This window comes from Bombina bombina, chromosome 1, assembly GCF_027579735.1.
Source record: "Bombina bombina isolate aBomBom1 chromosome 1, aBomBom1.pri, whole genome shotgun sequence".
Lineage (NCBI taxonomy): Eukaryota > Metazoa > Chordata > Amphibia > Anura > Bombinatoridae > Bombina > Bombina bombina.
The window spans coordinates 1,287,127,122-1,287,152,813 of NC_069499.1; the positions used below are offsets into that span (position 1 = coordinate 1,287,127,122).

At 38.9% G+C, this 25,692-nt stretch overlaps 1 protein-coding gene across 1 annotated transcript in view; it reads left to right on the plus strand.

Annotated features, from left to right (window-relative positions):
- Positions 1–25,692, plus strand: part of PEPD (peptidase D) — a 999,359-nt gene that overhangs the window by 393,450 nt on the left and 580,217 nt on the right. The window contains exons 8-9 of the mRNA XM_053701517.1: positions 15,938–16,013; positions 16,410–16,456. Coding sequence (XP_053557492.1) covers positions 15,938–16,013; positions 16,410–16,456 — 123 coding nt within the window. The remainder of the gene's footprint in view (positions 1–15,937; positions 16,014–16,409; positions 16,457–25,692) is intronic.

Genomic DNA, 25,692 nt, shown 5'->3' on the forward strand with positions numbered 1-25,692 from the left:
CTTCTTATTACCAAAAAGCAACGCCAAAGCTATATATGTCTGCTATTTCTGAGCAAAGGGGATCCCATAGAAGCATTTACAACCACTTGTGCCATATTTGCACAAGCTGTTTGTAAATAATTTCAGTGAGAAACCTAAAATTGTGAAAAATGTAACGTTTTGTTTTATTTTTTTATTGCATTTGGCGGTGAAATAGTGGCATGAAATATACCAAAATGGGCCTAGATCAATACTTTGGGTTGTCTACTACACTAAAGCTAAAATTAACCCTACAAGCTCCCTAATTAACCCCTTTACTGATGGACATAATACACGTGTGGTGCACAGCGGGATTTAGCGGCCTTCTAATTACCAAAAAGCAACACCAAAGCCATATAAGTCTGCTATTTCTGAACAAAGGGGATCCCAGAGAAGCATTTACAACCATTTGTGCCATAATTGCACAAGCTGTTTGTAAATAATTTCAGTGAGAAACCTAAAGTTTGTGAAAAAGTTTGTGGAAAAGTGAACATTTTTTTTTTTATTTGATCGCATTTGGTGGTGAAATGGTGGCATGATATATACCAAAATGGGCCTAGATCAATACTTTGGGTTGTCTTCTAAAAAAAATATATACATGTCGAAGGATATTCAGGGATTCCTGACAGATATCAGTGTTCCAATGTAACTATCGCTAATCTTGGGGGGAAAAAATGATTTGGAAATAGCAAAGTGCTACTTGTATTTATTGCCTTATAACTTGCAAAAAAAGCCAAGAACATTTAAACATTGGGTATTTCTAAACTCAGGACAACATTTAGAAACTATTTAGTATGGTTGCTTTTTGGTGGTTGTAGATGTGTAACAAATTTTGTGGGTCAACGTTAGAAAAAATATAGGGTTTAGTATCCTTTTAAATTATTATTATTATTAATAATAATAATAATTTCTTGCATATAAATTTATGTTTCTTTTTTGCACGTTTATATCCCTTTAATTTTGAGTTTGATGTCCCTTTTACCCCTTTAAGGACCACAGCACGTTTCCATTTTCTGACCGTTTGGAACCAGGGCTATTTTTACATTACTGCGTTGTTTGTGTTTAGCTGTAATTTTCCTCTTACTCATTTACTGTACCCACACATATTATATACAGTTTTTCTCGCCAATAAATGGACTTTTGAAAGATACCATTTTTTCAACAAAATTTTAAAATATGATGAAAAAATGGAAAAAAATCACACTTTTTTTCTTTCATGATTCAGATAGAGCATGTAATTTTAAGCAACTTTCTAATTTACTCCCATTACAAATTTTCATCGTTCTCTTTTCTGCTTTTCAAATAAAGATACCAAGAGAATGAAGAAAATGGATAATAGGAGTAAATTAGAAAGTTGCTTAAAATTGCATGCTCTATCTGAATCATGAAAGAAAATTGGGTTTAGTGTCCCTTTAACCCCTGCCAAAGTGGTTAAACACATAGCTAGTCATCTCCAGTGCTGTGATGCACTGCTGGGAGATAGCTGAGCACATCTGGTGAGCCAAGGGACAAAGGTGTGTTACCACTAATCACCAGCTAGCTCCCATTAGTGCATTGCTGCTGCTGCTGCTTAGAATATGGGCATATACTTTACAACAAAGATATTAAGAGAAAATCATCAATCAAGTTTAAAGGGAGACTGAACCCAAATTTTTTCTTTTGTGATTTAGATAGATCATTCAATTTTAAGCAACTTTCTAATTTACTCCTATTATCATTTTGTCTTTGTACTCTTGCTATCTTTATTTGAAAAAAGAAGACATCTAAGCTATTTTTAAGTTCAGTACCCTGGATAGCACTTGTTTATTGGTTGGTAAATTAATCCACCAATCGGCAAGAACAACCCAGGTTGTTCACCAAAAATGGGCCTTCATCTAAACTTACATTCTTGCTTTTCAAATAAAGATACTAAGAGAATGAAGAAAATGTGATAATAGGAGTAAATTAGAAAGTTGCTTAAAATCGCATGCTCTATCTGAATCACGAAAGAAAAAAATTGGGTTCAGTGTCCCTTTAATTTTGACTGCTCTGTTTCTTTTCAACTTTATAGGAAAAGGAGAAGGCGCCAACATAGCGTGATTCTGCAAATATATGCTAGATATACAATTTTGAATCAAATACACTCACATGTATTCAAGCACTGTGATGTAGTGCAAACTAGGCAGACCGGATCCTCAGAGTTGTCCGGTGAACTCTCTCCAGGTATATATGACAGGAACAACTCTGGTGTATGCTCTATAAATATAAGAGACAATCCCCACATAGCATAATACTGTATGAATAAAAATATTTTGCTAATAGGTGGATAAATTACTTGTGGTCTAGCACTGTAATGTAGTGCAGACTAGGCAGGCCAGAGCCTCTGAGCTGCCTGGCAAGCTCTCCTCCACGATCAAGTGAAGCCAGGTGTATGACCAGGTATATGGTGTATATTTCAGCTTGCTTGTAGAGTTCAGGGTGTGGTTCACAACCACAACAAAGGTTTGTTATTGTGAATAAAAAAGTTGGATCAAAAATAGCAAGTAACTTTAGAAAACGTAAAAACAAGTGTTTATTAAACACATAGATAAAATACAACGATGCGTTTCTCAGTAATGTTACTGTTTTCTCAGGCTGATCTCACAATTAACACCACTAAAGTCACACTCTTGGCACTAAATAAGTTTAGTAAAAAAAAAAAAAATCTCATGAGAGACAGTATTAGAAAGAACTCTGATTGGATCATTCTGTTTATAGGTGCTATTTAAAAACTACATATATAAAACTCAACACTGAAAATCACATGAATGCATGACTGTTTTGAATAGAAGCAATTTAATAAACAGTGATAGCCATACTGTGCACAGACCATGGAACCGTAGCATATCCGACAGACATCGCTGAATGCCGACGGCATACGCTGTCTGCATTTAACATTGCACAAGCAGTTCTGGTGAACTGCTTGTGCAATACAGCCCCCTGCAGATTCGCAGCCAATCAGCCGCTACCAGGGGGTGTCAATCAGCCCGATTGTATGAGATTGGGCGGATTGATGTCCGCAGCCTCAAAGCAGGCGGGCCAGTTAAGGAGCAGAGGGCAATTGGGCACTTGATAAATCGGCCCCCATATGTACATATGGCTCATGCACCTGAATTCAAACATCGTGCCTGTTCAGAGATTGAGCGGTGGCATGTATTTGTCAGCGATAAATAAATGCTGCTTTTCCATTTGTTATGTCAGGTACACAATTAATTAGTGGCAAAACCCACACCTCATTTCCAGAATATAATTCATTACAGATAAGTCACTATCATTGAATCAGTGTACACAGGGCTTATGTACATTTCTCTTGTAAGGTGTATCCAGTCCACGGATTCATCCATTACTTGTGGGATATTCTCCTTCCCAACAGGAAGCTGCAAGAGGATCACCCACAGCAGAGCTGTCTATATAGCTCCACCCCTAACTGCCACCCCCAGTCATTCTCTTGCAGCTCTCGACAAGGGAAGAAGCTAGAGAGATGTGGTGAATTAATGTAGTTTATCTTCAATCAAAAGTTTATTATTTTCAAATGGTACCGGAGTTGTACTATTTTGGCCTCAGGCAGAAAGTTGAAAGAGAGTCTGCCTAAGGTTTTTGATTATCTTAGCGGTTGTAACTAAGGTCCACTGCTGTTCTCACACATAACTGAAGAGATGGGTAACTTCAGCTGGGGGAATAGCGTGCAGGATTACCTGCTCTGAGGTATGTGCAGTTTAAATTTTTCTAGAGAGATGATAAGCTAGAAAATGCTGACAGTGCCGGTTTTATTTAAGGTAAGCCTGATTACAGTGATTTAATAACGACTGGTATCATGCTTGCTGTAAAGGGTAATATTTTTGTTATTTACTATCATTACTTAATAGATATAACGTTTGCTTGATGTATATAAACGTTTATTACTACTGGTGATAAAACTTTATTCTGGGGCCCAGTTTTTGCACTAGGGATAGTTTTGCACTGACTAGATTTTGCACTAGGGATAGTTTTTTAAGGCCCTCTCACTGTGAGTACATGTTGGGAGGGGCCTATTTTCGCGCCCCAATTGCGCAGTTGTTTTTGCAGCTTGAGACATCCAGCTTCCCTGAAGGAGTCATCTGACATATAGGACCCCTCTAAAGGGGCTTTGTGCCTTCCAAAGTCGTTGTATGGGCAGGTAAGAGCCACAGTAGAGCTGTGGCAGTTGGTTGTGACTGTTAAAAAATGGTTATATCGTTTTTTTGATCCGGTTTTGAAACTAAGGGGTTAATCATCCATTTGCAAGTGGGTGCAATGCTATTTCAGTCTATTATACACACTGTAAAAAATTCGTAGAATTTACGGCGTTTTTCACTGTTTTGCAGTTTATGTGATTGTTTTTTTTCTCTTAAAGGCACAGTACCGTTTTTATTTTTTGCTTGTTCACAGTTATTAAAGTGTTTTCCAAGCTTGCTGGTCTCATTACTAGTCTGTTTAAACATGTCTGACATAGAGGAAACTCATTGTTCGTTATGTTTAGAAGCCATTGTGGAACCCCCTCTTAGAATGTGTACCAAATGCACTGATTTTACTATAAATTACAAAGACCATATTCTGGCTTTAAAAAATATATCACCAGAAGAAATTGACAAGGAGGAAGTTATGCCGTCTAACTCTCCCCACGTTTCAGAACCTATTACTCCTGCTCAGGGGACGCCAAGTACATCTAGCGCGCCCATTGCATATACCTTACAAGACATGGCGGCAGTTATGAGTCATACCCTTACAGAGGTATTGTCTAAACTGCCAGGATTACAAGGAAAGCGAGACAGCTCTGGGACTAGAATAAATACAGAGCTCTCTGACGCTTTAGTGGCTATGTCTGATACACCCTCACAATGTACTGAAGCCGAAGCAGGGGAGCTTCAATCTGTGGGTGATTTTTCTGATTCAGGGAAGATACTTCAACCTGATTCTGATATGTCTACATAAATTTAAGCTTGAACACCTCTGCATATTGCTCAGGGAGGTCTTAGCAACTCTGGATGACTGTGGCGCTATTGTAGTCCCAGAGAAATTATGTAGATTGGATAAATACTATGCAGTACCTACTTACACTGATGTTTTTCCAATCCCTAAGAGGTTTTCTGAAATTATTACTAAGGAATGGGATAGACCAGGTGTACCGTTCTCTCCCCCTCCTGTTTTTAAAAAGATGTTTCCTATAGACGCCGCTACACAGGACTTGTGGCAGACGGTCCCTATGGTGGAGGGAGCAGTTTCTACTCTAGCCAAGCGTACCACTATCCCTGTCGAGGACAGTTGTGCTTTTCTAGATCCAATGGATAAAAAATTAGAGGGTTACCTTAAGAAAAATTTTATTCAACAAGGTTTTATTCTCCAGCCTCTTGCATGCATTGCCCCAGTCACTGCTGCTGCGGCTTTCTGGTTTGAGTCTCTAGAGGAGGCTCTACAGGTTGAAACACCGTTGGAAGATATTATTGACAAGCTTAAGGCCCTTAAGCTAGCCAATTCATTTGTTTCTGACGCCGTTGTTCATTTAACCAAACTAACGGCTAAAAATTCAGGTTTTGCTATTCAGGCGCGTAGGGCGCTATGGCTTAAATTCTGGTCAGCTGACGTGACTTCAAAGTCTAAACTTCTCAACATTCCCTTCAAAGGACAGACCCTATTCGGGCCTGGACTGAAGGAGATCCTTTCTGACATCACTGGAGGAAAAGGTCACGCCCTTCCTCAAGACAGGTCCAACAAATTAAGGACCAAACAGTCTAGTTTTCGGCCCTTTCGAAACTTCAAGAGTGGCGCAGCTTCAACTTCCTCTAACACAAGACAAGAGGGAACTTTTGCCCAGTCTAAGCCGGTCTGGAGACCTAACGAGGCTTGGAACAAGGGGAAACAGGCCAAAAAGCCTGCTGCTGCCTCTAAGACAGCATGAAGGAGCAGCCCCCGATCCGGAAACGGAACTAGTAGGGGGCAGAATCTCTCTCTTCGCCCAGGCTTGGGCAAGAGATGTCCAGGATCCCTGGGCATTGGAAATTGTGTCCAAGGGTTATCTTCTGGAATTCAAAACCTCTCCCCCAAAAGGGAGATTTCATCTCTCACATTTATCTGCAAACCAGATAAAGAGAGAGGCATTCTTACATTGTGATCAAGACCTCCTAGTTATGGGAGTGATCCACCCAGTTTCGCAGGAGGAACAGGGGCAGGGCTTCTATTCAAATCTGTTTGTATTTCCCAAGAAAGAGGGAACATTCAGACCAATCTTAGATCTCAAGATCTTAAACAAATTTCTCAGAGTCCCATCCTTCAAGATGGAGACTATTTGAACCATCCTTCCTATGATCCAGGAGGATCAATATTTGACTACCGTAGACTTAAAGGATGCTTATCTTCACATCCCGATACTCAAAGATCATCATCATTTTCTCAGGTTTGCCTTTCTAGACAGGCACTACCAGTTTGTTGCTCTTCCCTTCGGGTTGGCCACGGCACCAAGAATCTTTACAAAGGTTCTAGGGTCCCTCCTAGCGGTCCTAAGGCCGCGGGGTATAGCAGTAGCCCCTTACTTAGACGACATTCTGATACAGGCGTCGACTTTTCAAATCGCCAGGTCCCATACGGCATTTCTGAGGTCCCATGGGTGGAAGGTGAACGAAGAAAAGAGTTCTCTATCACCTCTAACAAAAGTTTCATTCCTAGGGACTCTGACAGATTTGGTAGAAATGAAGATTTACCTAACGAAGGCCAGATTGTCAAAACTTCTAGACTCTTGCCGTGTTCTTTATTCCACTTCTCGTCCTTCAGTGGCTCAGTGTATGGAAGTAATCGGTTTAATGGTAACGGCAATGGACTTAGTAACGTTTGCCCGCCTACATCTCAGACCGCTGCAACTTTGCATGCTCAGTCAGTGGAATGGGGATTACACAGATTATACTAAATCTGGATCAAGAAACCAGGGATTCTCTTTTCTAGTGGCTATGTCAGGTCCATCTGTCCAAGGGGATGAGCTTCCGCAGGCCAGATTGGACTATAGTAACGACAGATGCCAGCCTTCTGGGCTGGGGTGCAGTCTTGAACTCCCTGAAGGCTCAGTGCTAGTGGACTCAGGAGGAGGCACTCCTCCCAATAAACATTCTGGAACTAAGAGCGATTTTCAATGCTCTTCAGGCGTGGCCTCAGCTAGCTGGGGTCAGGTTCATCAGATTTCAGTTGGACAATATCACGACTGTAGCCTACATCAACCATAAGGAGTTCCCTAGCAATGTTGGAGGTTTCAAAGATAATTATTTGGGCAGAGGTTCACTCTTGCCATCTATCGGCTATCTATATCCCAGGGGTCGAGAACTGGGAGGCGGATTTTCTAAGTCGGCAGACTTTTCATCCGGGAGAGTGGGAACTCCATCCGGAGGTATTTGCTCAGTTGATTCAACTTTGGAGAAAACCAGAACTGGATCTCATGGCGTCTTGCCACAACGCCAAGCTTCCTTGTTACGGGACCAGGTCCAGGGACCCCAAGGCAACGCTGATAGATGCTCTAGCAGCGCCTTGGTCCTTCAACCTGGCTTATGTGTTTCCACCGTTTCCTCTGCTCCCTCGTCTGATTGCCAAGATCAGGCAGGAGAGAGCTTCGGTAATTTTGATAGCACCTGCGTGGCCACGCAGGACTTGGTATGCAGACCTGGTGGACATGTCATCCTGTCCACCATGGACTCTGCCACTGAGGCAGGACCTTCTACTTCAGGGTCCTTTCAACCATCCAAACCTAATTTCTCTGTGTCTGACTGCTTGGATATTGAATGCTTGATTTTATCAAAGCGTGGTTTCTCTGAATCGGTCATTGATACCTTAATTCAGGCTCGTAAGCCGGTTACCAGGAAAATCTATCATAAGAGATGGTGTAAATATCTTCATTGGTGTGAATCCAAGGGTTACTCATGGAGTAAGGTCAGGATTCCTAGAATATTATCTTTTCTCCAAGAAGGATTGGAGAAGGGATTGTCGGCTAGTTCCTTAAAGGGACAGATTTCTGCGCTGTCTATTCTTTTGCACAAGCGTCTGGCTAATTCTCCAGACGTTCAGGCGTTTTGTCAGGCTTTAGTTAGAATCAACCCTGTGTTTAAACTTGTTGCTCCGCCATGGGGTCTAAATTTAGTTCTTAAAGTTCTTCAAGGGGTTCCGTTTGAACCTTTGCATTCCATAGATATCAAGCTGTTGTCTTGGAAAGTTCTGTTTTTGTTAGCTATCTCTTCGGCTCGACGAGTTTCGGAGTTATCGGCTTTACAATGTGATTCTCCTCATCTCATTTTCCATGCTGATAAGGTAGTGTTGCGTACCAAACCTGGGTTTCTTCCTTAGGTGGTATCTAATAAGAATATCAATCAGGAGATTGTTGTTCCTTCACTATGTCCTAATCCTTCTTCAAAGAAGGAACGTCTATTACACAATCTTGATGTGGTCCGTGCTTTAAAATTCTATTTACAAGCCACTAAAGATTTTCGTCAAACATCTGCTTTGTTTGTGGTTTACTCTGGACAGAGGAGAGGCCAAAAGGCTTCGGCAACTTCCCTTTCTTTTTGGTTAAGAAGCATAATCCGCTTTGCTTACAAGACTGCTGGCCAGCAGCCTCCTGAGAGAATTACAGCTCATTCCACTAGAGCAGTAGCTTCCACATGGGCTTTTAAAAATGAGGCTTCTGTTGAACAGATTTGTAAGGCGACTTGGTCTTCTCTTCATACTTTTTCTAAATTCTACAAATTTGATACTTTTGCTTCTTCAGAGGCTATTTTTGGGAGAAAGGTCTTACAGGCAGTGGTGCCCTCCGTTTGAGCGCCTACCTTGTCCCTCCCTTCATCCGTGTCCTATAGCTTTGGTATTGGTGTCCCACAAGTAATGGATGAATCCGTGGACTGGATACACCTTACCTGAGAAAACAAAATTTATGCTTACCTGATAAATTTATTTCTCTTGTGGTGTATCCAGTCCACGGCCCGCCCTGTCATTTTAAGGCAGGTGTTATTTATTTTTTAAACTACAGTCACCACTGCACCCTATAGTTTCCCCTTTCTCTTGCTTGTCTTCGGTCGAATGACTGGGGGTGACAGTTAGGGGAGGTGCTATATAGACAGCTCTGCTGTGGGTGATCCTCTTGCAGCTTCCTGTTGGGAAGGAGAATATCCCACAAGTAATGGATGAATCCGTGGACTGGATACACCACAAGAGAAATAAATTTATCAGGTAAGCATAAATTTTGTTATTTTACTAGAAGCATTTGCTGATATTTGTGTATTTAAAATACTTTTTTCCCAAAAGGAAATTTTCTTGTGCATTTCAGATTGAGTTTTATCAGTATTTTACAGTAACATCGGGGGACATTTAACAGTTACATCCCTTTAATTAGCAGGCTATAAAAAAATCTGATTTCACTCTAGTGATACTTGTTTCTTGTCATTTACATTTCTAAGGATGTGAACATTGCGTAGGAGGAGAGATTTTCTCACAGACTCTGACTTTGCCCGGGTGAATTATAACACTGCTTGTCCGTACAATTACTGTCAGTGTATTTCTACGTTTGCCCCGGGTATTTTTCAACTGTCTCAGTCACCTCTGTCACCTCTTAGAGTGGTTAAAGGGGATCTGACATCTCTAAACTACTTTCAGATTTTGAGAAACTTATACAAAAAGACAGTTACCAATTCTACAGGCCTCTGCTTCTTGCACCCATTCATGTCTGGACCATAGGGCCTCTGCATACTGATATTGTTAGCGTGAATTTCTAGTCTGTAATACTGCCAGTATAAGTTAAACTTCATTAATAAATATCACCATTGAAAGCAGGGAAAGTGCTCTTAAGGTGATGGTAAACTTTGCCCTTTTGTATAAATAAATCCGGAATGTTATCAATATTTTAGAAATTCAAATATCACACACTCCGGCCGCCTACTTCCAAAGTAAGATTTTGTTCTCCAATCTGCACTCTTGCCATACAGCGCTCACACATTTTTTTTTTTTTTACTAGAATGCCGATTGGAGAACAGTTCAAACAGTTGGCTCATAAATACAAATTACAAAGTGGGCTCCTGGAGAGTGGGGTTTTTGAATGTCATCGCTACATTTAAACGTAACTTAAAGCGCAACTCCATCTAAATTATTGCTAACAATTCGGATCTGTTTATACAAAGGGGAACGTTTACCGTCACTTTAAAGGAAGTTGTAATTTATATAAGAAGAAAAAAAGTGAAGAAATAATGAATTGTCTTATGATATTTTTCATGGATGGAAGGTTTGATAAGGGGCTTCTTAGAATTGTTATACCCAAAAAATAGGACAGATTCTGTGAGGTATTTTGCATTGGTGTGTCAGTCACATGACAGCATTAAGGGCACAGGGTCACTTATTTGAAAAAAAAAGTAGGATTGCCCCTTTTAAATATTTTAAAATCTAGGGTTTTATATTTATGCATTTTGGATTTTTGGGAATGAGAAAGTGGCTTTTCCACCCACCATTATTTTGTTCCATATGCATGTGGTGTGTTTACCCTCATTTTGGTGCTTAATTCTGGTTGCTTAGGCCTTTTCTTTTTTTTTAAGCCCAGGGCAAGCTAAAATTCACCTTGTAGAAAAGTGGTTGACATTCCAAAGGCAATCATCCACTACTAGAGGAGAATTTGTTAATTCATGGTATGTATGTTGTGTAAATGGTATAGGTGCTCTATTTTCATCACAAGAGCATGTATTGAAGAAAGGATTCTCCCCTGTTTCCAAAATATGTTTCCTTGTACCTTATGGAGAGAGAAGGGCAAGGGAATTACACTTTAATATGAATATGTCTCATCCATCTCTAAGTTAAACGAAGGGGGCATAGTGGCTTTAATGGAAAATCTTCTTGATGTGTTTTGGGGTTGGTGATCTACATATCTCACTATAATTAAAATGTATGATGTGGAAGAGATTCAGGAGACAATTAAGGATTTAGTAAGTTCTGTTACAACACAGGCTACTGTTCAAGTCTCCAACATTGAAGCACTACAAGAAAAGTTAGAGAACTTTGACAATAGAGGCAGATGCAATAATTTAAGAGTCTGGGGAATCCCTGAGCAGTTATTGGCATCTGAACTAGCAGAGTACCTATAAGGCTTGCTTCTATATAAAGTGACCAACACACAGGTACAACCTATTGAGATGGAAAGAGTCCATAGGGCATTGAGAACCCCAACCTAATTCCTCACCTCGAGATGTTATCTTGAAGTCTCTGTGGTGTTCTGATAAATAAAATATATGGTGAAAGTCTTGAGCTATGCAAAAAAATGTCATATCTTGATCACACAATACATACATACTTGGACTTATGTCCTAGTATTATTCAGAAGGGGAACGTGGTTTATTATGAAAGATATATGAGGTTCCCTCATAAAGGAACCTCATATACAAATTTGCAAGATTTAGAAACTCTATCTATAAAGGCTTGGAAATCCCTTTAAAGTCCCTGTGCCTCTAACAACAAAACAAAAGAAAATGTTAAAGGGAGTTTACTCAAAATGAACTTCACTAGTTAATATGTGTGCTGATTAATCTGTAAATTTATAAAATTGAGCCCAACAGAGAATGAAGAAAAAAAGGTAAATTAATATTTTTTTCATATTACAATAATTGTCTCTTCATCTACTTTACTTGTTAATACAGTGTGATTGCTGATAAGTAACTGGCTGTTGAGTGTTCTGGTGCTTTAATAGAAGTACTAAAAAGAGAGATGAAACAATTATTGCAAAGCTGCCCCTCTATATGCACTGTTACTGACAGCATTACTGTTTTTGCTTTTCTGGCTGTACACTTGCCCTCTATATTTAATATTATATAGTACTATGGGCTAGATTACAAGAGGAGTGCTAAATTATTGTGCACCCTTAAATGGGCAAATTCGCAAGTGGCTGGTTAATTGTATCGCAAGCTCGCGTTAGCAAATTGTGCTCCGAAAGATCAGATCTCTGGTAATTTTAAAAATGTTCCCCAATTGTACCCAAAATAAAGAATATTCTTCCTTTTTATTATTAAAATATTGTAGCATATTTTTTTAAAAATATAACTGCATGAAGCAGTTTTCACGGGTGTTTGCGCTTGTTGGGTTTACCGCTGGTATTAAGAGATAAAAGTAACTGATTGTGCAATGATAAATGCTGACAGCGTATGCTTTCAGCATTTAACGATGTGCAGCGAACATGATACGCTATATCGTATCGTGTCTGCTCGCACATTCATAAATCGGCCCCTTAGACTCATAATAACACTATCTAATAAATAAATAAAATATTATAAATAATATTCAAAAAAATATTGCACAAAAAGGTTATAAGGGCTCAAAGATATGAGGTCTCAAGTGTTAGAAACAAAAAGGCAGGCGAATGACTTTAACATAGACATACATACATATACATGTCTAAATATGGATATGTACAATCGTATGCAAAAGTTTAGGCACCCCTGACAATTTCCATGATTTTCATGGATCAGCAATTTCATTTTGATCTATCAAATAACTGAAGGACACAGTAATATTTCAGTAGTGAAATGAAGCTTATTGGATTAACAGAAAATGTGCAATATGCATCAAAACAAAATTAGACAGGTGCATACATTTGGGCACCCCAACAGAAATATTGCATCAATATTTAGTAGAGCCTCCTTTAGCAGAAATAACAGCCTCTAGATGCTTCCTATAGCCTGTAATGAGTGTCTGGATCCTAGATGAAGGTATGTTTTACCATTCCTCCTTGCAAAACAGCTCCAGTTCAGTTGGGTTTGATGGTTGCCGGGCATGGACAGACCGCTTCAAATTACCCCACAGATTTTCAATGATATTCAGGTCTGGGGACTGGGATGGCTATTCCAGAACATTGTACTTGTTCCTCTGCATAAATGCCAGAGTAGATTTTGAGCAGGGTTTTTGTTGAAATATCCAGCCCCGGCGTAACTTCAACTTTGTGACTTATTCCTCAACATTATTCTTAAGTATCTGCTGATAATGAGTGGAATCCATGCAACCCTCAACTTTAACAAGATTCCGAATACTGGCACTGGCCACACAGCCCCACAGCATGATGTAACATCCACCAAACTTTACTGTGACTAGCAAGTGTTTGTCTTGGAACGCTGTGTTCTTTTGCCGCCATGCATAACGCCCCTTGTTATGACCAAATAACTCAATCTTTGTTTCATCAGTCCACATCACCTTCTTCCAAAATTAAGCCGGCTTGTCCAAATGTGTGTTTGCATACCTCAAGCGACTCTGTGGCGTGTGTGCCGAAAAGGCTTCTTCTGCATCACGCTCCCATACAGCTTCTCCTTATGCAAAGTGTGCTGAATTGTTGAACGATGCACAGTGACACCATCTGCAGCAAGATGATGTTTTAGGTATTTGGAGGGGGTCTGTGGGCTGTTTTTGACCGTTCTCACCATCCTTTGCCTCTCTAATATTTTACTTGGCCTGCCACTTCTGGCCTTAACAAGAACTGTGCCTGTGGTCTTCCATTTCCTCACTATGGTCCTCACAATCTTTGTTTTCAGGTAATTTGAGAGTTGTTTTGAGGCCCCCGTGTTGCCACTCTTCAGAGGAGAGTCAAAGAGAACAACAACTTGCAATTGGCTACCTTAAATACCTTTTCTCGTGATTGGATACACCTGTCTATAAAGTTCAAGGCTTAATGGGCTCCCCAAACCAATTGTGTGTTCCAATTAATCAGTGCTAGGTAGTTACAGGTATTTAAATCAACAAAATGACAAGGGTGCCCAAATGTTTGCACCTGACTAATTTTGTTTTGATGCATATTGCACATTTTCTGTTAATCCAATACACCTCATTTAATTACTGAAATATTACTGTGTCCTTCAGTTATTTGCTAGATCAAAATGAAATTGCTGATCTAAACACCCAATTATTTATAAATGGAAATCATGGAAATTGTCAGGGGTGCCTAAGCTTTTGCATACCACTGTATGTATGTATATTTATATGTATATATAGCATTGGAGCCCTTTGCATTTAAGTAGAGGAAAAACTGTAAGAGCATATTTATGCAAATAGATATTCCTATATATTTGTATTTATCTATACTATATGCAATTGTGTGTGTATATGTGTGAGAGAGAGATTTTAACAAAAAAATCAGATATATGTATTTATGTATAAATAGAACATATTCTTGTATGTGCAGAACATTGGAATGTGAAATATTCATATGTTTATGTCGGTTAGCGAACTTGAGAATATGCAATCGGGTTTGCACGTAAGTAGGGAGTAAGGTTTTGTTCCCCTCAACTTTTTTTCCCTCTGTTTACTTCTATGGGGGAATATGTCAACATGCACGCGATATTCCTAGTTCAGCTTTTTTGCGCTCATCGGGTGTTTGCGCAAGCAAAAACAGTTTACTTTCAACTTGTAATATGAGCGCAACCCGGCGAGCTCAAAAAGCTTACTTCCTGTGCAGTTAACGCTCAAGAGAGTTAAATAGCGATCCACTTGTAGTCTGGCCCTTTATGGGGAATTACATTGTGAGTTTAATGTCCCTTTAATATGAGTTGCACATGAGAAGGAACATCAGTGTAAAGAGAAGCAAAATCTGCAGGAAAGTAGTTGAATGAAAGTAAATGATTGGGGTTTGCACTGAGAATAAATGGGATTGCTGGCAAGTGCACCGTGGGGCGCATAATAGTAAATGCAGATAATAATTGAAATTGAAGTACACAGGAAGAGTTGAGAAATGTAATAAGATTCTGTCGCAAGAGGCCAAGGTGTTGTATGAAGAGAAATGAATCACACTGGAAATAGACTGGGTAGAGCCTTTGGTTAAAGGGACCCCCCATACCGCAAAACAAAGAGTTATTTCTACTAGGGATGACTGGAGTAATTGAAACCAAAACCAGTTATATTGTTTGTTGTGTGTTTTTTTTATTTTTTATTATTATACAGGGACAAAAAGGAATCCAATGGTACGTTTTATAACGGCTGAAGTGGAAGACGTTTGTGTAGGCAGTAAAATTAATGAATAACAAACAGATTTAAATTTAAAAATAAAAGCTTGAGAAATTACATTGTCATGTTCAATAAGTGCTTTTTTCCTTCAATAAAATGGTAAAGACCGCTACGAAATGGGGGGAGAATGGTAGTTCAGCCATGACCTTTAAGAGCTCAGAGGATTTTTCCAAGATTGATTCAATTTCCAAGAAGGCACTTTGTGTTATTTACAGTACATGCCAGACCTCTGAAACCTTTACACTTATAGGGGCACTCAGTACAGTCACAGTAATTAATAAACCTATCCTGATTTTAACCCCTTGACCATCAGCTAAATTGCTTTGCATTACATTTTATACAGCCAATGGAATCCTTTATTAAAAAAATATTTTCCTGCATTGCTTTTTAAAGTATATTTGCTTACAAACTTATATAAGAATTTTTTTTATTGCATGTGAGATTTCAATACCTTCTTGATGGGAAAAAAATGTTACAGCTATTCTTTTTGCAGTTAACATTCTACCTCATGTATCTCCAGATGAATAACAAAATAAAATAAAAAAGTAGCATTTTAAAGGATATTAAAAGCGTATTGGTTTTGTGTAAAATTGTGTTTGTGCCACGCTCCCTAGAGTCTAAAAAGCAAATGCTGTAACATTGAGAGCTATGAAATAGCCTGCGCTTAACAGATAAAAAATAATAATTGTAATAAAGTTTTGGGAGACCTGACTGGTCTAGCAGGAATGCTTATGAGGGCTGGTTATTTATTAAATAACACTCTAAAGCTATAAAGCAATGCACTGGGAACAACATGGTGTTCTGCAAATATGATGTGTTCCATAAATGATAAACAAAAATAAAAGACTGAAGTCAATAAACGGTGAGTACAAATGATTCTCTGCCTCTGTGTTCCCTACAGCCGAGTGTTTAAGACGGACATGGAACTGGAAGTTTTGAGATACTCCAACAGGATTTCTAGTGAAGCTCATAAAGAGGTAATTCTTTTTTCTTTGCACTAAATAAAGAGTAAATCTTTGTATACCTCAGGCTTTATCCTTTCTGTGTAATTGTAAGCACATTTATTCTCACCAGTGTGACATTCTTCCCTCTATCGTTAACCTAGAAATGTAAGAAATTCCGTAACACATCAAAACTTTTTTTTATATATATATATATATATATATATATATATATATATATATATATATATATATATATATATATATATATATATATATACTGTATATATACTGTATATATATTTATATAATACTAACATCTGAGTGGTGGATTAAGCACCGTCTGCCATGTGTTAATAAATATATCCAGTTACTTTAGTATTGAGGAAGACAGTACAGATGAAATGTGCTAAATGGGATGTTTAATTACAGGTCATGAAGGCTGCTAAAGTGGGAATGAAGGAATATGAGCTGGAAAGGTAAAGTTACATTTTTAACTAAGCTGGTGTGATTGGTTAATTCTTTGTATTAGCTGCAGTCATTGATTGGACTTGCACATTATTTCTCACCGGGGCCAAGAGACTATAAAGGATCTCATTAGCTACCTTTCCCATAGTGACAGGATGAGATGTTGCCTAAGGGCTATGGGTTTATTCAACTTTATATTCTCCACATGTCAGGAGGCAAAGAGCTAAACAGATCTTGTCTTTGGGTCAGAATATATCCCACAATATGTCACTCTCATCCCAACAGGAAGGTCTAATGAAAAGGATATCAGGGTGAGCAATGAAATGAGAGGACAATGCAACAATATTTCTTATGACAACTGCCTGACAGAACATGCTAAAGTAGGGGGGGGGAGGAGGGGGGGAGGAAGAATTAAAAAGAAATACATCTGAGTTAGATTTTGTTTTTAGAAATTCACAATATAATTACCAAACAGTTTTTCTTCTCTGCTCTATTTGATTTTATTAGACACTGCCAACATATACAGCTTCGTTAACTCTGAATCAGAAATCTGAACCAATTATCTGTTAAAAAAAAAGTAATTTAAAGAATGCTCAATTGGGCATGCAAGCATTTCTGTGGGTCATGTTTTTTCATGAGGTTGCATTGGCTCATTTCACAAGCATTTTCTAAGTGATCATTTATTTAAATTGACACTTTGATGCAATGGAAGTTTAGAATTGTGTTAGACGCCACATTTACAATACAACAGATTGTTGATTTGGAATATTTTAATAGGCATATGGGAGGAATTCATTCGAGCGTGTAAATTTCCCTTTTTTATATAATGTTTATAGATTTAACAATAGCAGAATAGTGCATTTAGCTAGTTCAGTACATTTTCTTGTTGAATCAATAGATTTCCCCTGTTTCAAATGTATTTTTCTGTGTATTATAAACAGTGGTGAATAAGGGATAAAATTTGCGCACAAGTAATACCCGACATATGCTAAACAAAGAACTTCATATAATGCGACTGCGTTACCTTATCCTGCCCAGAAACTTCAATGGAGATTGCAGAATTAAAAAAAAACACTTATTGTTTCTGTGCTAACTCCACAGGAGTTATTAATATTTCACATTTCAATGAACAGCACATAAAGGACAGTGTTTTTTATTGTAAATACATATTTTTATATATATATATATATATATATATATATATATATATATATATATATATATATATATATATATATATATATTCCTACAGATATATAGGTATAGATATATATTTTAAATTAACATTATCAGGTATATAGAGAAATATATATTTATTAATAAAGATAAAAAAAAATTCTGTTGGAAGAACATAGAAATGTAAAATATGCGTAATATGGTTCGGGTTTTGCGCTTTAAGTCTAACAGAATGTTGGGTTAGTCCACATGAAGAATTAGTAATCTTAAAGTGTGTTCTTGAAATATTAAATATAAAATATTAATAATTATTAAAAATGATAAATACTGTAAAAAATAATATATATATATATATATATATATACACATATTCAATGGATTATTTCGGATATTTTACAGTATCTATATAATAATTTTTAATAATTATTATTTTTTAATATTGCAATTATTCATGTGCGTTAACCCTGCATTGATTTATACCTAAAGCGCGAAATCCAAAATGCATTACGCATATTTTACATTCCTATGTTCTTCACATAGAAAAAAATGTATTTATTTTTACTTTATACCTTTGAGCCCTTATAACTTTTTAAAATATTTATATGACTCAGTTTTATCAGATACTGTTTATATGAGTGTAACTACTTTTCAATGTATTTGTTGTGTGCAATTTTTGTTTAGCGCACTACCCTTTACACAAGCTTTTCAGTCACACTAACCCGATAAGCATAAAATACGATTTGCTATTGCAATCGCGTTTACTTTCAACTTGAGCTCTCTTTCCATCGCGCACAAAAATACAATATTGCTCATACACAAACTTAGCACACCATTTGTAACCTAGCCCTTTATGGGGAATACATTTTTTTGTTTTGATTTTTTTTATAGTGTAGCTCTTTTGTGGAGTAAAACAAAGTAAATGTATTTTGTGGGGATGAAAATGGGGAAGGGGCTATCCTTGATGTTAAGAAGGTGAAAATGGGGCAGCAGTAAAAACCTCTGATTGCCCCCCCCCCCCCTTAACCTCTCTTAAGGTTTTTAGTTTGTATGAAATTGGCTTATAAACTCACTTTGGAGACAAAAAAGTAATCAAATAATATATTCTTCAGCTTCAAATACAGAGATTTGAAAGATCTGTTTAGCTTCCACAGTATTTTGAATGGTGAAGGTAAATGGCTTTATAATTTTCTAACATTCATTTAACCGTGTGTATAATGTAGAAAGCAATTATCTTGCAGTGTATGACCTCCTTCTTCCAAGTTTAAACATTGTTTTTATTTTTCATAACCAATGTGAAGAGGTTAGAACCTCTTGATAAAAATTGTAAGAATAGAGAAGTTTATTGAATGCCAAGTTCCCAGTGAGCTGCTACTGGTAGAAAGTTATAATGTTTTCCGCATAACAGCATTTAACAGGGCTTGAGAGATTTGGGAAACTGACCTGCAATGGTAACAACATAGTTTCTAGTAGACACAAATCTAGGTCAATATTTTAACATTTTAACAACTCAGCAAGTTTGTTTTGAAAATGCCATCTAAATGATGAAGCAGTTACAGTCCTTTTTATGTTGTTAACAATCTGATCATGGCATTTGTTGTGAGCCACTTCTCTAACAGTGGTTCTTTCCCTTCATGATTTGGCACATAATGTGGTTATACTGTGATTGCAGGCCAGGTATTCAACAAACAGTGGGCATCAAGTCTCTGCTGTAGCTTAAAATGGCCAATTGGTTCACAGAATTTCACCTTGCTCTAGAAATCTTTAATGTATCAGTTTTGTGTTCTTCCACAAGGGTCTCCTTTATCATCCCATGGCATAAATATTCACCCCTGTCCACCTGGCTTCTCCTCTGGTGGGCAGCATTTACCATTGCACACTGTGCGCTGGGAGGGGGCAGGGTTGGATGCAAGCACATAGTGTGCAATCGGCCAATCACACGCGGACAGGAGCTGTCGATTTCTCTGGTCGAATGAGAGCGGGGAAATTGAAATTAAATTATTTTCAATAGCCAAACTCCACCCACTATTTGCCTTATTTGAGAAGCCAAGCTGGGCTTTAGTCTGTAGACAACAAGACTAGCCACAGTGATAAAGTTAGTATATATATATATAAAACAATTATAAACAGGTATGTATTAGAGTAATCGTTGAGAAGTAAGCGGGGTGCATTTTCAGGTCTCAAAATTATAAATTGCTCAATTTTTAGAGTTAAATTACACGAAAAGGGGAAAAATAAATCATGAAAATATATTGTTTCATTATGCATAACTAAATAGAATATATTAAAAAATCTTGAATTGTTTAGCTCCTGAGAGTGGTCTTTCTATTGGGGTGTGTTTTTTATACTTTTATATTTAATAGCTAAAAATTGTGACTTTCATGTTTATTTAAGCATATTGTGCATATTGCTTACACAATATTTTAAATAATTGGAGTATCTCATTCTAAAAAATCCTTAGCAAAAGTTTAGACAAATATGTTAACGGGACAGTCAACACCAAAATTATTGTTGTTTAAAAACATAAATGATGCCTTTAATACCCATTCCTCAACTTTGCACTACCAACATTTTTATATTAAAGTGAAAGTAAATTTTTAAGCTGTGCATCACATCGATTTAATCTTTAGCACGAATATGTAAAACGCTATGTTTTTTATTTTTTATTTCTCAAATTTGACTTTATATTTTAATAGTTTATTTCCCTACCGTGATCATCCTTGCTCCGCCCACCCTCCTCTTCCTGTATTTTTTAGCCTTTACGTATAGAGTGGTCCCACCCGCTCTATACGTAGTATAAATGCGTGTTCACGATACCTGAAAGCATTGCGCATGCGCGAATCGCTGATCAGGACTACAATGCGCATGCGATTTTATTCTCACCCATTCTTCAACGTGCATGCGTCAACCTATTTTGGAAACATAGTACTGAATGAATAGCAATAATGTATTCATTCAGTACTATGCTATTTGACAATCCGAGCCACTTCAGTTGCGAGAACCGTGAACCGTGAGAATCGGCTGAAAAAGAGAAGAAGCTGTGCGCATGCGCGAATTGTGCACGCGTGGCAGACATAATTCTGTGTAAAATAGATTTGGCGCATGCGCACTTGATTGCATGTTAGCATGACGTAGCTTCACGGCCGCCGATTGGCCAGAAAGTCAATTGGATTAAAATAAAAACGTGACAAAGAAGTGCAATATGTATAGAAAAACGGGAGGATTTGAAAATAGTAAAAGTATTATTTTATTTGCGGCGAAAATGGTATTTAGAGATTGCTTTGAGGAAAACGATGAATGAAACTCATATTATTTTTATCATATCCAAGTAAATGTGCATAGCTGACCACCGAACTTTACTTTTACTTTAATATACTTTATAACATTTAAACCCTTTAAATTTCTGCATGTTTCTAAGCCACTAAAGACAGCCTATTATCACATGCTTTTTTATTAGCTTTTCACAAAAAGACTCCTACTTCATGTGAGCCATATAGATTACATTGTACTCTCTCCCATTGAGTTGTGGCTGACACTGCACTAATTGGCTAAAATGCAATTCAATAGATAATAAATAAATAGCCATGTGAACAGGGGGCTGTCAAAAGAGGCTTAGATACAAGGTAATCACAGAGGTAAAACGTAAATTAATATAACTGTGTTGGCTGTGCAAAACTGGTGAATGGGTAATAAAAAGATTATCTATCTTTCCTTCCTAAGAGAGAGTCCACGGCTTCATTCCTTACGGTTGGGAAATACAACACCTGGCCACCAGGAGGAGGCAAAGACACCCCAGCCAAAAGCTTAAATATCCCTCCCACTTCCTCATTACCCCAGTCATTCTTTGCCTTTCGTCATGATAGGAGGTATCAGAGAAGTGTCAGAAGATTTGGAGAGTCCTGAAAAAAAGGTATTTGCCCTTTGAGATAGGACTGGAGTTTTAAGTAGTCATGTCAACCCCCCAGTGAGAGTATTGATGAAAGTTAGAGTCTGGAGATGCAGGGAAAGTTTTTCTGCAAAACCATCCAGACTACTGCTAACAGCTCCTAAGCAATCAGTGTTGACGAGTTTCACTCCCTGCTTTCTCTCACTCAAGTCCATGTCAGGAGCGCTGCTATAAGACTGTCACACTTGAGAAGCTGTGTTCTGTTCCACAGCATGGATTCTGGAGGTAAGATTGTTTTATTTTTTTACACATAAAACTCTGTAACAGGGTCACAGTGTGGCTCCTTTATACCTTGATAGGATCCAGGGTTAATATCATCTGAGGGGGGTTTATTGAACAGTTGGGGTTAATTAATCAGTGTATTAATTATTTACATGCTGTTTTGTGTGATTTTATTTTCTGGGCTCATAGACTGTGTGTTTTTGGCTGGAACAAACAGGTTTCACTTTCGTTTTTTAAAGTGTTGCACAGCTCCTATTAACTTGCTGTACGTTTCATAGCATGTGGTCTATGTTCATTTCCCCCATTCCAGCTGAGACTTCAACCTGAGGAGAGTGTTTCCTCTGTTAACTGTCTCGGTCTAGGAGGTGGTGAGTGCCCCAGCCATTGGGAGTATATTAAAAAAAAAAAAAAAACTTTTTATGTGTGTCCTTCTGTGGGTATAACCTGAGCTATGGAGGACTCTGACATGTTAGAAGGTACTTCTTCTGTACTAAATCATACCTGTTTATATTGTGAGGAGGCCGTGGTTTTCCCGCCCACTCAATTATGTTCCACATGCCTTAATACCGTTATAAAGTCTAAGAAGGGAGACAAGCCTGCTAAGGCTCTTGGTCCCTCTGAGCCGTCTACCTCTTAGTACTCAGCGTCCCATGAGATTACTACCCTTGCTACATTATCCACTCAACATGCAGTTCCCTGTAGCACATCTAATCCTCCATCCGGAGGGGGCCTTCTTCCTGCAGACTTTGCCGCGCAGTTACAAACGGCAGTGTCTGTGGCCCTAAGTGCATTGCTTCGCTCTAGCAAATGCAAGAGAAAGATTAAACATAGCTCTCCTGACCCGGAGTCATCTAAATATTTATCAGATTTAGCTATTATGTCCCCGTTATCCGATGATGAGTTAACCTCTGTGGCTTCAGAGGCTGAACTTTCGGGGTCGGAGTCCTTAGTGGTTTAGATTTAAAAGTGATCACTTGCGTTTTTTATTAAAGGAGGTTCTGTCTACGTTAGAGGTTCCAGAGGCCGTGCTGCCTGAAGAACCTATGATACCTAAATTAGACAGAGTTTACGAAGAGAGGAACGTTCCTTTGACTTTTCCTGTGTCATTTAAAACGGCAAATATTTTTAACAATGAATGGGAAAGAATTGTACCTTCCTTTTCCCCCTTGTCTACTTTTAAAAAAGATTGTTCCCAGTCCCGGACTCTCAACTGGATTTGTGGGGGTCCATTCCTAAGGATGGTGCTATCTCTATGCTTGCTAAAAGTACTACTATACCTCTTAAGGATAGTTCTTTGTTCAGAGAGCCGATGGATAAGACAATGGAAACCTTTCTGAGAAAGAAGTTTCAACATACGGGATTTTTGTTTCAACCGGAGGCTGCAGTTGCTGCGGTTGCCGGAGTAGCTACCTACTGGTGCGACTCTTTGTCGGAACTCATTGAGGTGGAGTCTCCCCTCGAGGATATTTAAGACAGAATTAAAGCTCTGAGAATTGCTAATTCTTTTATCTGTGATGTGAACATGCAAATTATTCGCCTAAATGCAAAAGCCTCTGGCTTTGCAGTCCTATCTTGCCAGGCGCTCTTGTTAAAGTCTTGGTCTGCGGATATGACCTTTAAGTCCAGACTTCTTTCTCTTCCCTTCAAGGGAAAGATTTTATTTAGTCCAGGCCTGGACTCCATTATTTCTACGGTTACCGGAGGCAAGGGTGCCTTCCTACTGCAAGATAAGAAGATCAAGTCTAAGGGAGGACAATCTTCTAATTTTCGTTTCTTTCCTTCTGACAAATCCCAACGACAACAATCCTCCTCCAAGCCTGAGCAACCCAAGACTACTTGGAAGCTGGCTCAGTCCTGGAATAAGTCCAAGCAGAATAAGAAGCCCGTCAAGAACAAATCTGCATGAAGGGGCGGCCCCCCATTAGGGATCAGATCGTGTAGGGGACAGACTGTCTCTTTTTTCAGACGCTTGGTTCAGGGACATACAGGATCCGTAGGTCCTAGAGGTCGTACTCTCAAATCTCATTTGCCCAGGGGCGGATTCCTAATCTCGAACCTGTCTACATACCAGAAAAGAGGGATGCTTTTCTAGGGTGCGTTCGGGACCAATCCTCCTTAGGAGTTGTTGTCCCGGTGCCTATAGAAGAAAGAGGTTTGTGGTTTTATTCAAACCTTTTCATGGTCCCAAAGAAGGAGGGAACTTTCCGCCCAATTCTGGACCTAAAGTGCTTAAACAAATTTCTCAGTGCCCCTTCCTTCAAAATGGAGACGATAAGGTCCATCCTTCCTTTAGTTCAGGAAGGCCAGTTTATGACCACTATAGATTTGAAGGATGCTTACCTTCATGTTTCAATCCACAGGGAACACTTTCAGTACCTGAGGTTTGCATTTCTGGACCAGCACTTCCAGTTCATTGCCCTTCCGTTTGGCCTAGCTACTGCTCCAAAAATCCTTACGAAGGTTCTGGGGGCTCTTCTAGCCATTGCCAGAACTCAGGGTATTACAGTACCCCTATACTTGGACGATATTCTGGTGCAAGCACCATCTTGTCATCTTATGGAAGAATATTCGGAGTCCCTTCTCAGTCTTCTTCGATTACATATATGGAAGATGAACGTATCCCAAGTACCAAAGTGGAATTCCTGGGTGCTATAATAGACTCCATATCCATGAGGATATTTCTAACAGACCAGAGACATTGCAAACTAACTTTGACATGTCTTGCCCTCCGGACCTCCTTGAGTCCCTCTGTGGCTCAGTGTATGGAGGTGATTGGTCTCATGGTGTCCTGCATGGATATCATTCTTTTTGCCAGGTTCAGTTTCAGACCTTTACAACTGTGCATGCTGAGACAGTGGAACAGTGATCATTCTGATCTGTCTCTACACCCGGCCAAGACAATCGCTCTCTTGGTGGCTCTGTCCAGATCATCTGTCACGAGGGACATGCTTCTGAAAACTATCCTGGGAGATTGTGACTACGAACACAAGCCTATTCGGATGGGGAGCTTTTTGGGGTGCCAGGAAGGCACAGGGGTTGTGGACTCAGGAGGAGTCCTTCCTTCCGATCAATTTTGGATCTACGGGGAATCTTCAATGCCTTGAAAGCTTGGCCACTTCTGGGTTTGTCCATCAACCATCAGGGGTTGGTGGCTTAAATCAACCATCAGGGTAGAACAAGAAGTTCCTTGGCGATGAAGGAAGTATCTCAGATTCTGGAGTGGGTGGAGGCCCACAGCTGTTCGCTGTCAGTGATCAACATCCGGGTGTGGACAACTGGGAGGCATATTTTCTCCTCAGGAAATCCTTCTACCCAGGTGAATGGTCTCTCCATCCCAAGGTGTTTGCAGAGATATGCAGCAAGTGCGGGACGCTGGAGATAAATCTCATGGCTTCCTGTCTCAATACCAAGTTACCCTGGTACGGGTCGGGGTCGAGGTCGAGGGATCCCCAAGCTGATCTAATAGATGCACTATCAGTGCCCTGGAGGTTCAAACTCATATATCTTTTCCCTCCATTACCGCTTCTTCCTCGAGTGGTTGCCCGCCTCAAGCAGGAGCAGGTATCATTAATCCTGATTGCTCTATCATGGCCGAGAAGAACGTAGTTCGCGGATCTAGTGGCGATGTCCTCATCTCCTCCGTGGAAGTTACCTTGTCTTAGAGACCTGCTGTTACAAGGTCTATTTGTTAATCAAAAACTAGATTCTCTGAGGCTGACTGCATGGAGATTGAACACAGTCTTAGCAAAGAGAGGTTTGTCTGAGAGTGTCATTGATACTCTTATTCATGCTCGTAAACCAGTTACCCGGTGTATCTACCACAAAGGGTGGAGGACCTACTTATTCTGGTGTGAAGAGCGTGGTTTTTCATGACACAGAGTTAACCTTGCCAGGATCTTATCTTTT